Raw genomic sequence first — 15,727 nt, 5'->3', positions numbered from 1 at the left:
TATGATATTAGTTTAAAATACAAAGTTTTTGACATTACATTTTATAATTTTATATCTATCTACCTTGATATAATCACAGAAACATAGATCATACGTGTAACAATGTGGAATTAAGCCCTATTTTTTTTTTAACAAGTTTTGCTTCTTCCGGAAATTTTCTGCACATGCCTCAGCAGGCATTACTGCAAGCCTGGATTTTTGGGAGCACTTATGATCTTGAAGTGCCAATTTGGAAGCATGGCCTACTTGTGCTTTATGTGAGACTATAAAAGCTCAAATTTTAAATTATTATTAAATAAATATTTACCATAAATATTTAATCTTATTCTTTCTATATTTTCTACATTATAATAATTTTCCAAAGAAAGATAATAATTATAGGTGGGGAAAATGGCTAATTAGATAAAAATGAAAGGATGCTATGAGAGCATCCTTGCCCAAACTTGGCAAAATAATTGATTAGCCATAACCATAGTACAATATCTATAGGAGAGGTATGCAGCCATCAAAGTAGTGTTTACCAATGAGACTTCATCCCAGACAGAATAAGTCATAATTTTTCTGGATACAGCACAGGATACATTTCTAACAATCCCCTTTGGTACCTATCATGTATCCAGCTGAATTCTGATCCAGGATAAGTATTTGAGGATCTAAATACCCAAACACTAAGATCAAAACAATAAAACAAAAAGACACTTTCTACAAATTATGGAATATTTTTAATTGTGTTATCCAAACTCTTCATGAAAGAAGGAATGAGTGGTTTCTCTGTCAAATCCTTAACCCTTCAAAAGAAGACCATGACATTGAAATTAACCTAATAGAAAAAGCACTCCCTATCACACACACACACACACATCCACACACACACTCACACACACACACAGAGAATACATTGTTATGCCTTATTATACACAGGATATTGGCTAATATAATAAGATCTTACATTCAGGAATGATACCTTGCATATTTCATAAACTGAAAGTCTTGTCTATAACATGTAAGTTTAAGGGATAGTTAATAAATTATAATTTTTGAAACAAATACCTATGAAAGTACCTACTGGTGTTAGGAATAATCATGAAAAAATCTTTGCAAATATATGTGTGAAATAGATTGAAAATATGTAACTGACATTGATTCCTTAACATGTTTGAGTCTGTTCCTACCAAATTATCAAACAGATAACATTTTCTAGGTAAATCATGGTTTTGGATTAGATTGCATAATAAAAATAATGGATTATTCTCAGATTTGGAAAAGATTGTGAACATTATGTATTTAAATATTCTTCTTAGGGTAAGAAAACATCTAACATTTATGCTATTTATGCATAATTTATATCCTCTGATTTCCCCTACTCGTCTAAAATTTATTTGAGAAAGCTTATACTAAAAGACTAATACAAAATAGTCATGGAAAAGGATAGGAGGTAATCACAGGAGCAAAGATCTGAAGATAAGGAGAAGTGTGGGAAGGTTATAAAAGCACAGAACCTGAGTTACGACAGTTATTGACACTGGAAACGAAACATCTCACACTCAACATCCTGGAACTAAATCAAACTGGGATTTTGTGGGCGTTATATCATGCTCATTATTTAGAAAGAGGTAGAACATCATTTTATCTGGAGAGAGAGAAGTTAGTTGCTAGACATTTCTATAGCTCAGCATGTAGAATTTTCAAAGTCAGTTTTTAAAAAGATGTTAAAATCTTTTTATAAAATTTTATTTTATATTTATAACATTCTATTAATGGTCAGATTTATTTCTTATAAAACTTTAAAAAACTGAATCAAATTGATAACTTTATTACAGTTCTGGCTTCAGAATTTATAATCACTTACCTTATTCTTCATATTACAAATATTTTAACAGTTTAAAAAGTTTAACAATTACAAAATGTGAAGGCAAATAGCATCTCCAAGTAAGCCTGTTGATCATTATTCAGACTGTCATCACCCTGCTCATCCTGCCCTGACTCCATAAGCTGTGTGTCAGCATCAGCTCTGAAAGAAGGCAACCAGATTCTACTCAATAATCCATATGCAGTCTCTAGTCAACCTTTGAACATACTTCCTGCATTTTATAATCCCCCACATGATGTGTTCCACTTCCCAGAGTACCTTGCTCTTTAGGTATTTGCACATGACTCAGCTCTACAAGGTAGGTGTCCCAGTGAGACCTAGATTCAGAAGTCAGTAACCTGAGGAGGAAAATGAATGAGATGGATGCAATCTCCAAGCAAGCACCAGGCAGACATGTGTGTTTCTATAATTTGCAACAAGCACTGACAGAACTCGTGGCATGCAGGCCTGATTATTTATTACAGGTTTGGTGTTTTTTGAGTTTCTCATAGGTCAGCCAGCAGACGTCTGGTCTTCATGAGACTACGTGCTATACCTTATTATTGTTTAATAAAATCTCCTTTCTTGCATCCAAGCTTCCTGATGGGCATATGTTCCTATCAGATTACAGTACAATGATTACCAGCCATGATCAGGATGCTCTGCTAAAACTAAATTCCCCCCCACCCACCCCCATGGTTTCCCAGGTGGCACAGTGGTTAAGAATCCACCTGCCAAAGCAGGGGACACAGGTTTGATCCTTCGTCAGGAAGATCCCACATGCCGCAGAGCAACTAAGCCCATGAGCCACACAACTACTGAGCCCTCACGCCTAGAGCCCGTGCTAGGCAACAAGAGAAACCACCGCAATGAGAAGCCCGCGCCCCACAAGGAAGAGTAGCCCCCACTCACTGCAACTAGAGAAAGCTCACGCACAGCAACAAAGACCCAACACAGCCAAAAATAAATAAATAAAATTTTAGAAAAATAAAAATAAATCCCCCATCTTACGTGCAAGTGTTTATGTTGGGCTGCATAAACCTCAATCTAACGCATATGCTGGATTGGGCAGCTCACATCAATATGCAACATTTATTTATCCATAAAATTAGTTCTTCTTGTACAGCTATACTCTTTCATGTCAAGATGGTTTGGATACTGACTCTAGTTTTTTTATCAATGAAGGTTAATTTCACATTTGTTCAATATGACATGAAGGCACAATATATTAATGTATTCTCCACACAGGTTCATACTCACTGCAGCTCTCCAGACTTGTCAGCCTCCTTAATCCTTACAATTAATATCTTTATATATCTATATCTATGTCTATAACTCTCCCATTGGTTTTGTTTCTCTGGGGAATCCTAATGCATATTTTGGTACTGAAAGTGGTTCTAGAGGAACAGAATTTTAAAGATGAATTTTTAAAAATTTGTTCTGAGGTATCTGAAATTATCTCTCTAATCAAGATTTAAAAATGCCGATGACTTTATTTTCAGTAGTAAAGAGAGCACAGAGAGTCCATGATGGGATCTGGCACCGAAGATAAGCAAACTATCACTTGGATATTCCTAATCAATCATGTATAAGAAGCAAGGATATGGGGGACTGTGAATACAGTACTTCCAAACATTTTGCTCAAATGAATGAATATAATGAGGTTGTTCCTAATTGTTGCTGGACAAAGTGGGGAAAGAAGAGGATGAGATTCAGGATTCAAATTCTCAGATCAAGTTCTACATAAATGACCTGAAAACATCTACATGTGCCCTGAAGGAGACCCTTATGTCCTGTCACCACAGGGCTAAGACTGCTGAAAATCAAATACAGAATCTCGTCCTGTGACCAGCAGAATTACAGTACAAGTTGAACTCCCAGTGTGAACATGAAGGCTATGATGGGAAGGAATGGGATGCTGAAAGGGGGATGAGGATGTGTGGGAAGACCCTGAGGAAGCTGGGAACACAGAGTCCCTAAATCCTAATGACTCTTCTTTCCCAGGGGAAGAGACTTCTCTGCTCCAAGTAGGAGAGTCTTCTTTTCCCTCAGTGTGGGGACTCTCCACTCCTTCTAAGGGAATTAACTCTGCATTGTCTGAGGAAATAGTAATGGTTTCCTGAGAGAGTTGTCACCGGTGACAATGCTGATTCTCTTCAGAACCTACCCCCTCCACCCCTCTTCACTTCTGGGCCTATAACTAGACTCTAGTCACAGCAGGCCCTAAAGGTGAGGTGGCAAGGGTGACCTACTATACTCCAAAAGAAGTACTTGAGTTTTCTAATTTACACAGAGAGAAATCCAGGGAATATATGTGGGAGGGACATTGAGGTTGTGGGATAATGGCAGAAGAAATATTACATGGGGATCAGGCCAAATGTATTGATATGGGCTCACTAAGCAGAAATTTTGCCTTTCATGCTACAGCTGGGGAGATAGAAAGGGCTCTAGCAGTGTGTTTGGCTGCCTGCTGAAACATGGACCCCCAAAACGGGGGCCCACAGTGAGTGAGTTGGAAATGCCTCACCTGCCTTGGTTTAATGTAGAGGGAAGTATTTGAAGGTTTAGGGAGATTGGAATGTGAAAGAGGATTTGTCATTTAAGACCTGCTTATTTACCATGGGAGGGTCCAGAGGATATACCTTTGCCATGATAGTGAGAAATAAATTTGTGATGGGGTTCCTGGCATCCTTGAAGACCTTCTCTGCAAGCTACACCTAAGTGGGGGAATTGTAGTTACTAAAGTGGGAAATCTAAATACAGTGAAAGTAATTAGAGTTCAGGGTGACAGGGGTCAAGTGGTGAAACTCAATCACCAAAGACAAGGTGGTCATGTTTGTCATGATGGCAAGAAGTCAAAGCAGCAGTCAGAATTGTCTGCTTCCTACAGACCTATGGCACTGGCTAGTTGATCATGGTGTTCCTGGAACTGAAATAGAGGGGAAGCCTCATAGATTCTTGCTTGATCTGTATAAACAAAATGTTCTAGGTCAAGTGGACAAAAGTCTAAGTGTCCTAATTAGCATTTGGTAAATCATGGTTGTAACTGGGGCCTATAGACCTTATGAGACATGGTCCCTGCTTACCTCAAGATTGTTGTGCTTGAGGCTCTCTCTGCCTAAAAGTTTCTTCCTCTTACTCTTCACATAGTTACCTCCATCACTGTTTTTAGATCTCTGCTCACCTGTCACTCCTTAGAGTTCTCCCTTATCAATTAATCTAAATAGCTACTGCCCACCACCTCACTCCCCTCCTGCCACTGGACTGTTTTCCTTCACAGCACAGTGACACAGGCATTAGACTAGACCTTCCCTTTTTTGTTGTTTTTTGTAGTCTCCCCCAGTAAACGTTTAGCTCCCTGAAGGCAGACTCTCTCTTTGTTTATCTGTGATTCCCCTAATCACTTTCCCCAAAATACTACCATGTCTAAAAAATAGTATGCATAATAATTGATTATCTACTAATAATTATCTATTGGATGAGTGAGTGAATAAATGAATGAATGAAGTATATAAGTACTCATCAATAATGCTTTAAATGGTTCCTGTATCAATGTTAAAATCAAAATAAATTCTTTTTTTTTTAAATGCAGAAATAATTTACATTTCTCCATTTATGTGACATCTTGATTATTTACAGTTTACCATAGATTTTATAAAAAGAGAATGTTTATTCTCTTACTAATATGAATTCAATTTTGTGATTTTGGTGTTCAATAACTTGAGGAGTAGAGGATTCTTCAGACCATCTCATTTTCTTAGATGGAAAGCTGTAGCCTCTCCCATTGCGGAGCACAGACTCCGGACGCGCAGGCTCAGCGGCCATGGCTCACGGGCCTAGCCGCTCTGCGGCATGTGGGATCTTCCCAGACCGGGACACGAACCCGTGTCCCCTGCATTGGCAGGCAGACCTACCGTAGAGAGAATGTGTGGATTGAGAGCAAATGGCACTGGGCAGTGTCTTCCTCTGAATGCCCACAGCAGGGAAACTGAGAGAAATCCAGTCATAAACAAATAATACTGCTTGGTTTGTCCTATAACTTAGTATTTCTAATATCATGGTATTCAGGTAACTTAAAAAATACTTAAACTACATGTCTAGGTAAAATTTTCCAATAAGTTATTTTATCAATACCAAAATTAAATGAAGTTAAGTAAAATTAAATGTATCAAATTGAATAATCATTTTGACATGTCTAAAGGAAGGAAAAATCATATTTTTTCAATAAAACAAAAATAAGATATATATCACATGTGACCAAATTTATAAGTATTTCTATGTGTAACTTTAACATTTTATTTTGATCAATTGATTAGAAAATGTGAAACTTTTGTATCAGGAATTAGTTAATTTTCATTTTATAAACATCCTGTAATTTCTGGGGCTGAATCAGATAATGCAATTTATTGATTGTTGGCCTTATTTGTATAGTTAAGTGGCTTGAAATGGAGACTTTCTCAAACTATTTTCATGAAGTTTAGCTTATTTTCTCAAAATGTCATTCATTTTACAAGTAAAGTGCGTTTAAACTCAGTGGTGTGTTATTTGGCATTGTCCACAGTTTGACCTCTTAATACTGATACTTTTGGTCTCTTACAACTTTTAAAATTTGAGCTACTCAAGCAAACGAAGTAGCCTGCTGTGAATCCCTGCTATTCTTTTTAGACAATTCTGAGCTTATACAATTAGGTCTTAGGTATACTATGATATTTAGTAACTGCCTACAAGTGACAGAATGAAGAAAAATCAGTAAAATGGGGCTTCCCTGGTGTCGCAGTTGTTGAGAGTCCGCCTGCCGATGCAGGGGACACGGGTTCGTGCCCCAGTCCGAGAAGATTCCACATGCCAGGGAGCGGCTGGGCCCGTGAGCCATGGCCGCTGAGCCTGCGCGTCCGGAGCCTGTGCTCCGCAACGGGAGAAGCCACAACAGTGAGAGCCCGAAATCAGTAAAATGATAAGAACTTTCTCTAAGAAGTGATGTAAAACTGAATTTTAAAATATAAATTATTTTAGAAAAGCTGAGAATATGTCATATAAATATATAAATTTTGCTTTGTTATTTTTGCTTTAGAATAAAAAGACATATACTCAGTGATGCATAGATTAATAGGATATTTTATCCTAAATCTATTCCTAAGTAATATCTAAAATTTGTAACTATTATTTACAATTTAAAACAATAAATTCTAATAAATGTGCTGTATCTTTTTTCTTACTTACAAATTTGTTACAATTGTTGGTGTTGAAATTATAGTGCTCTATCCATCTATACAGAAGCTAGCTATGGAGTCAACACTTGACACAAATGGATACGTTGCTTTTGAACAATTTTATGACTTTTGTAACCTGTTGAAATATCAAATACAACTGGTAATTATATATCCCATTGGGGGCGGGGGAATAGTAAAATGCATTTATTCAGATACTCAATGAGACAAAAGACGGAAAATGTAAGTGCTCTTCCTGCTATTACCATGTCAATCAGAAATATATGGAGAAAACAGCCACAAATTAAGTGAAAATCCAGATGCCAGAAGCATAAAGCATTTTACTTGGCCTCCGCATAGTGAAGTTTAAAGTATACACATTGACATAAATAAGCTTAAGATATATATTATTGTTTTCAGTGAAAGAATGCTACCTTTTATCATGAAAAAATTTTAAAATACCCAAGAAAATGGAGATAATCACTACTTCTCATCGACGCTAAGTATTCAGAGCAATATGCCTCATTACTAGAGCCTGCAAACTCACCCAGGAAGCAAGTATCAAACTGTGTTAAATACAATAACTGCATGACACTCATTTCACTGCTGTGTACAGATAGATCCATACACACCATCTGCTTACATTTAAACACATATAAAGGTAACATAAATGTTTTCTATCAAAAATCTAACTTATTTAATAAAGGTGATTGTTTTAATAATGAATATGTTTTCTTTATTCCCTTCAACAATATCGCAATCTAGTCAATTCCACCAGTCTGTGAAGAAAATCATTCCTGACATGAGTACATTCAGCTTGTGAAGACAGTCTTGAAATTGTTACTTTTGAACATAAATATTTCTCTTTTTATATAATCGATAGCATATTTTCTATAATAATGACTAATTTGCTATTAACTGCACCAAAAATGTAAAGCAAATAAAAGTTGTTTCCAGAAAAAATAATGGATAAGTATTCCTTGGGAAAATTCAAATTTTACATTTAAAATTTATACTCTTAAATGTGATACTGACCCCCCAGGGCAGTTGCATGTAGACTCATTGATACATTCTTCACATAAACTTCCATTTTGACTTGGTGGTTTGTCCCAGTACTTGGTTTTAACTGCTCATTTTTCAGGTTACGTAACAAAAACCCAAAGAATACAAAGTTGGTATATGCTGATAAGGCAGAAGTATTTAAATACACAAACACTAAGTTTTGTCATCTTAATGATTTTGTGTATTACTGGACATGGTTTATTATAAAATGCATGGTTTCAAAATAATTCATGTCTGTTAATATATTACACTTTCAAGTACCCAAAGTGATACTGACCTTTCTTTCTCTTCTATTCTCAAAAACTTAAAAATTAAATTGTAATATATATTACAATTTTCCTTGTCTTTGCCTATGTAAAAGTATAACCTCAGCACTATTTGTTAATCTATTTTATTTTTCTGTCAAAAGTCAATAGATGTTGTACTTCTTGTTCTTTTTGGCATTGAACTTTGAAGAGAACAAGTCTTATTCTATAGTAATCTTTATTTTTATTTTTTAAAAAATATTAAGCTCAAGATAGTGAATTAAATACATTAATATTGGTCTCACAATTTCAAATTATAATTTTAAATGTCTTATACAACTTAAAAATTGACATATATATTTTAACTTCTATTATAATTCTTTAGCATTTGTTTTGGTTTTATTTCGTAATCCATGTTAGCAGTTTGTTGACTCTCCTTTTTAATAACCTCTCATTTTTACTATTGCCTTTATGTTTAGTAAAACTCTTCCATATTTATTCTTCACATCACAATTTTGACTTTTATACTCATTCTACTAATTGCTTCTAATGGAGATTTTATTTCTTCTCCTGTATTAATCTTTAGCTGTATTATTCTCATATGTTATTCAGATGACTATTCTTACTTTGCTCTCAGTCTTCATAACTTTTTTCATAGTGTACTGTATATTCTTTTTTTAAGAGAAAAAAACAATTGTGTCAAACTAGCTTCTTTAATTTCTAGCAGATCTTGTACAAAAGTATACTTTCCTACTGCAATATTATGAAGTTTTCTTCCTCTATGTTGCAAAATTTTATGGGCCTCATATTGACATTTATGTGAATTAATATAAGAAAAATCCTAAACAATCTTAATAGTTGCCTACAAAATAGTAGGTTAATTCTGTTTTTTATCTTCTTGCCATTTCCTTGGCCACTATTGGAACTTACCTGAAGGTTTTTACCTGATAGACAATAATACAATGTTTTGTGCCCATTTAGTGCACCGATACTTCAAGAAGAATGGAGACATACCTGGAGTCATTGATATTCTCTGCCCTCAAATAATACACAGCATGTTTCCTATGTGGATGTGAGCTCTGTCTGTGCCTCAGGCAAAGTTCATATTGTGGGCTGCGCCTCATGCAGCCATACACTTCATGAAGGATAATGACTGATAGATAAAATGCATGTTCTCAAAGAGAAACTGAGCCAAATTTCATGTTTTTCAATCTGTTAAAAACAGCTTATGGAAATCCTGGCTTCTGCCGTTTCATTTTCAGTAATATGCTCTGTTTTCTCTTACATTAATGAAGATACTATACTTCTCTTGGAATTGATTTAAAAAGCCAGCAGCTCTCTATTAAGTAGACTTCAATAGGGAATAACATATTGAAAACTAAATTTTTATCATGTGTGCTCATAACTCTATTAAAATTGATAAAGTTAGAGACTCTTATAATTAGCATCATCAATGATATAAGAGCCCATCTATGCTTCTTTGAAGATACCTAGACTTACAAATATAGCTAGCTTTAATTATGCCAATATAACTTCATTCATCATTCATATTCAGTGTACGAATAAGAAAGCCATAACTACTCAATAGTTTTACATGTATAATTAATCTGTGACCTTATTTTATTTGATACCTTGTGCCAAGCTAAATAAATATATAAGAGAAGAACAAACCTGACTTCATACTGGATCTATTCCTTTGGCTCTAACCTTTGTGCTCTCTTGCCTCTGCTTAGTTATGCTGGCTCCGAACCTTTGTAAAAGAATGTTGCCTTTAGCTTAAAATATAAAGTAGCCCATTCTCAAGGCTCTGTGTCCCAGGATTGATTTTTTTTAATTAAAAATATATATATTTATTTATTTTTAAAAATTTATTTTACTTACTTATTTTTGGCTGCTTTGGGTCTTTGTGCCAGGATTGATTTTTAAAGGTATAACATTTTCAATTCATATACAGATAAAAAATTTCAGAACAGAGAATAACGTTTGTCTGGTTGGAGGTTTACAGGAACATCATTACCAGACCTACATGGACAGCTGAAAGAACAAAGGATTATCACATCCCCTGGTGGGTGGGAGGTCTGGCTGGCACCAAGAAGTTGGCAACAACCAGTCACACTCCCTCCCTTTTTAGTATAAAAGAAGCCTGAATTCTAACTCGGGGAAGATTCTAATTCTAATTCTAATTGAATTCTAATTCTAACTTTGGGACACTAATCCACCATCTTCTAAGTCTGCTGGCTTTCTGAATAGTCTCTATTCTTTGCCCCAAACAACTCATCTCTCAATTTATTGGCTTGGTGTGCAGTGAGCAGTACAAGTGTGGACTCAGTAACAAGTACATTTATGGAAGCATAAATAGATAGGTTGGTAGGTGGATGGATGAATGATAAATAGATAATACATTATTTTGTTAGAGCACATTTAAAAATGCCTAACAGGGCTTCCCTGGTGGTGCAGTGGTTAAGAATCCACCCGCTAATGCGGGGGACATGGGTTCGAGTCCTGATCCAGGAAGATCCCACATGCCATGGAGCAACTAAGCCCGTGCGCCACAACTACTGAGCCTATGCTCTACAGCCTGCAAGCCACAACTACTGAAGCCCGCCTTCATTGAGCCTAAGCTCAGCAACAAGAGAAGCCACCACAATGAGAAGCCTGTGTAACTGCAATGAAGAGTAGTCCCCTCTCGCCACAACTAGAGAAAGCCTGTGCGCAGCAATGAAGACCCAATGCAGCCAAAAATAAATAAATAAATATATTTATTTTTAAAAATGCCTAATATTGACAGATTGTTTGTGAAGCAATAAATGTGGATTATTCTGTAGTTTATCATAATATATTTTAATAATTCACCTTTCTTTGTGTAGCATTCATACTGGAGGTGTTTTATTCCTAATTAAATGAAAATGCAGTGAAATATTATTTTGAAAAGCAGGTTAAACTTTTATTTTCTCTTTCTTTAAAATGTGTGTACTCACTGTCAGCATTTGATGTTTTCTGGGTGTGTCTTAGGTCTGGGCAAATTGGAATAACTTCTCTATGCCATATCTTCTGATGTGACACAGAAGATATGTCAACCTTTATTTTTCTGTTTAAAGATCTCACTAACATTAATGTACTCCCTTGAAAGAAAAGTATTTCAAAATAATTTTTGAAACTCAACATTCCTATAAAAACACTAAAACTAATGGTTGTTTGAAAAGTTATTATAGACCTTCAGGTCTATAAATATAAATAAATATAAAATATATATTATTTTATATTTGATAAATATAAAATATATATTAAATTTAAAACAACAAAAGGACAAATTGGAAGATTGGATATACTGTCTGTGTCATTTTCTAATACATTATTTTTGGCCTGAATCTCTGAAATATGACCCTGCAATCATTTCATTGTTATTTTTACTGAATAGTTGTCCATCTTTTAAAATAGAATTTAAATTAAAAAACATCAGTTTCTTATTCATGAGACCAGCTCAGGATTACCTTTAAATTGTAGTCAAATAACAGAATATAGAGAAGTCACATCATTTTCCAAGGAATACAAAAACAAAATATTTTTTCCTCTGTTAAATTTCTGGCTGCTGTTTTATAATACTTCTTAGATTTAGTCAGCATTTCTGAAGCTTGTGCAGATTAGAAATCTCTTAAGAACTGCCCTGACAGCAAGAAAAGCCCTGTTATCTTCTATTCATAAAAATGATTATTTTGGAGAGGCACTTTCCTTCAGTAGCTTTGGAAGCTTGTTTATATAATGTAACAACAGAATACGATTTTCAGAGAAATTAGAAAACTACAAAAATATAAAGAAATTATGCAGTATCTACCCATATGGAAATTAATAAATAAAAGGAAATTCCCTAAATACACATATTCAGAATATTACTGGATAATCAAGTTGGATATGAGTGCAGAAGTAACTTGGTACCTGATGGAAAGATAATGTAATTTGAGAACTACATCATTTAATGTATAATGATATGCAGAAAAAAAAGAGAAATAAACAGGAACAAAAACTCCCCAGATATGGCTGGAACTTACAGATTATTTATCAATATTTTGGATGGTGACCAAATTGTCATCACTGGCTGCTTTGGCTTCTATCCATCCTGAGGCTGCCTGGATAAAAACAAATGCTTCCTGGGATAGCAAAGCAACCAGGTAGTGAAATTGAAATTCTGAGCCACCTCAAATATTCTTCCTCACCACTTCCTCACTATGCCTGTTGATATTATAAGCACAGAAAATATCAAGTTAGAAAGTATCAAAGTATTATAAACACAGAAATATCATTTTTCTAACTGTAACAATGTCATTTTGATACCTAAATCTGTATAAAAATATACATGTTTATCTCAACCTCTGTTCTCATTTACTCTCATTTGGTGTTTGCTCAGTTGCTAAATAATGGAAATTATTGTACTCTAGTCATGTATCACACTTTCATATTAACAATGAGGACCTGTGGATTATCTCAATCTCTGCCAATTATAGACTTTTTGCTGTCACTTGCTGTTTCTTATTTATGGGTACCTTGCCTTTCACAGGGCCTTTTAAATCTCGGTTTCACCCCATTCATCCTTCGGGGCTCAGCTCAGATAATATGTTCTCTAATCTCACAGGCAAAATTATTGACTACCCCCCAAGACAGAGTCTTCACTGAATTAAAAAAAAAAAGTTTCTATTTATTTTAAATTAAAAATTAGGACTCAGAAACCCATGGAAATATACATATATTTTCAAATTTTTAAAATTAATTTTTATTGGAGTATAGTTGCTTTACAATGTTGTGTTAGTTTCTACTGAACAGCGAAATGAATCAGCTATACATGTACATATATACTCTCTTTTTTGGATTTCCTTCAATATTGATAAAAAACTATGTTATCGATGTACTTAAGATTCATTGAAATGAAAACAAACAAAAAAAATCTTACCTAACAAGTACTAATAATTCTTTCTTTCAAAGAACTAAAAGTGCTTTGAATGAAGAGAAAAGAAAAATACCAAAAATAAATTATCAATAACATGTTACCTATTTATGTTGGGTAGTTTCATATTGAAATTGGGAAACAGTTTTAAATTCTTTGTGATCTTGGGCTTTTTGATATTTAAATAGGGTCTGTAGTTTTGTGTTATATTTGTTTGTTTGGATGGCTGCTGCTTTGTTAACTGGTTTGTTGCTGGTTTTTAAATTCACTGGGAAAATGAAAGGTAATGAAATTAAATAAAGCCTGGAAGAGTTAAAAGAGTCTTATATTCTAGTAATATTACCGCATCCTGTTAATGTGCTGGATTTCTCTTGGAAAGCTCAAGATCCCTTCAATATTTCATAACAGTAATGTGAGCAAGTAGACAAAAGGGAAATAGAATGCCAACCTATATAATGGAAAAATTGAAAAATACGTAAGGTGCTATATAGAGATTACTGTCTCTGATTGAAACAGGACCAAAAACTATTTTTCCTTCAGCTACTTTGGCCCAGAGTGGGTGATGTTCATGCTTATATTTTTATGCCATTTTCCTTCGAATACTCCACGGTATACAAAAGAAGTCAACATAAATGGTATATATATATCAATACAAATATCTCATGTGTAAGATGAATATATTGGGTCATTTCTCTTGGGAAGTTAATTTGCATTGCGTCTGATGAAAAGCTGTTCATCCTCCTTATTACAAGATGGTTATTTTAAAACACTTTGATATAAATGTTTGACCTTTGAGAATCAAGTTCTTTTGGAGGAAATCCCAGATGTGCATACAATTAGAAGCAATGTTGAATATCTAGTGTTGCCAGGTCACTAATTAAATTCCTGAACATAACTTTTTTCTTCCTGAAATACAACATTTAGTAAATTATTTTATAATTATGCAAACATTGTTTGCATAATCTATACATTGTTTTGTATAGATTTTGCATTTTAATGAGTTAGGGAAAATCACAATTTAAAATGAAATCAGAACTTGAAAGAAAATTCTGGAGCTAAAGAGCTGTCATCCAGTCATAATAACACAGGCTACTTTCACTGAGGCTGCAATTCCTTTGTCATTTTAAAAGTCACATATTTTCTGTTTAATTATGCTTTTTTTGTCTTTTTTGGAAGAAGTTTCAATATAAATCCGCAAAGGACAGATAAGAATCTTCCAGAGTGAAGAATATCTGTCTTTTTTCCATAGCATTTTCTTTATTATTACCTCTCAAATATGTTTCTATTGCTCTTATTTGGTTAGATCAGGCTTCAGGAAGCAAAAGTCCAAGGATCAATGTAAGCATAACTATTATTCCCCTATTATTAATAGGACTAAATATGTATTATTGCTAAATGAGAATAAATTGTTATGGGAGAATAATTATCTTAAAATATTTGAAGTTTTGGATTTGTTAAATATTTTGACCCATCCCCATTTTTTCTGCTTTTTAGAACATAATCAGTATACAGAAGCCTCAAACTTAAAATATGATGGAATTCTATAAGTAGAGACCTGGAGTGAATGGCTCAAATTGTGGCATAAATTGTGTGAATCATTTGATATCTCAGCTGTCTGAGCCTTTTTCTTAATTCTCTGTGACACGATATGTTTTATAAAATAAAAAATAGGAATATAGGAACTGATAAACAGGAGTCAAAGATATTATAGGGTTAGCAATATCGTAGGAAGGATAGATAAATAGACTTACAGATGATAGATACATACATATACATATATGTGTTTGTGTATATATATATATATATATATATATATATATGCTCAATATAGCAATATAGCCATACAGAGACATACATCTTTAAATACATTACTGTAAAGATATTTAACTTGTAGTTACAGTTCCTTCTTTCATTTAACTCATTTGCTTATCCCTTACCATAAAACATCTTTTAAATATAAAGGTGAACTAAAAATACATTCAGACAAATAGAAAATGGAGAATTCATCCCAGAAGAAAAGCTGAAAATGATATTCTAAATAGTAATTATCATATGTTTGGTAAAAAGGAATCTGTTGGAAGCTTGGAGATATAGGAAAGTAATAAAATAAATAAAATGGCACAATGTGGATAAGTATAGATAAGTATTGAGTGTGTAAAATTATAATAATAATGTCTTGAATAGTTTTAAATATATGCAGAACAACATATACAAAATATGTAGATATCTAGAGAAGGTTAGATATGGTTCAAATATTTAAGGTCTGTGTATGGTCTGGAATGTGGTACAAGTACTGATTTTTATTAAAATATGGTAAGGTAATTAAAAATTTATAACCCATAAGGTAAGCGTGTAAAGAGTAGTGAAGGTGTGTGTAAATATAAATTAATATGGGGAAATGGAATGACAAAGTATGTAAACCCATTTA

The 15,727-nt window shown here is 33.9% G+C and overlaps 1 protein-coding gene across 1 annotated transcript in view; it reads right to left on the bottom strand.

Annotated features, from left to right (window-relative positions):
* EYS (eyes shut homolog) overlaps positions 1-15,727 on the bottom strand; it is a 1,667,443-nt gene that overhangs the window by 1,484,560 nt on the left and 167,156 nt on the right. The window contains exon 10 of the mRNA XM_060030409.1: positions 3,937-3,946. Within this exon, the coding sequence (XP_059886392.1) occupies positions 3,937-3,946 (10 nt within the window). The remainder of the gene's footprint in view (positions 1-3,936; positions 3,947-15,727) is intronic.

Source organism: Delphinus delphis, chromosome 14 (genome assembly GCF_949987515.2).
Source record: "Delphinus delphis chromosome 14, mDelDel1.2, whole genome shotgun sequence".
Classification (NCBI taxonomy): domain Eukaryota; kingdom Metazoa; phylum Chordata; class Mammalia; order Artiodactyla; family Delphinidae; genus Delphinus; species Delphinus delphis.
The sequence above is the reverse complement of the archived record's forward strand: the minus strand, read 5'-3'. Positions and strand labels throughout refer to the sequence as shown.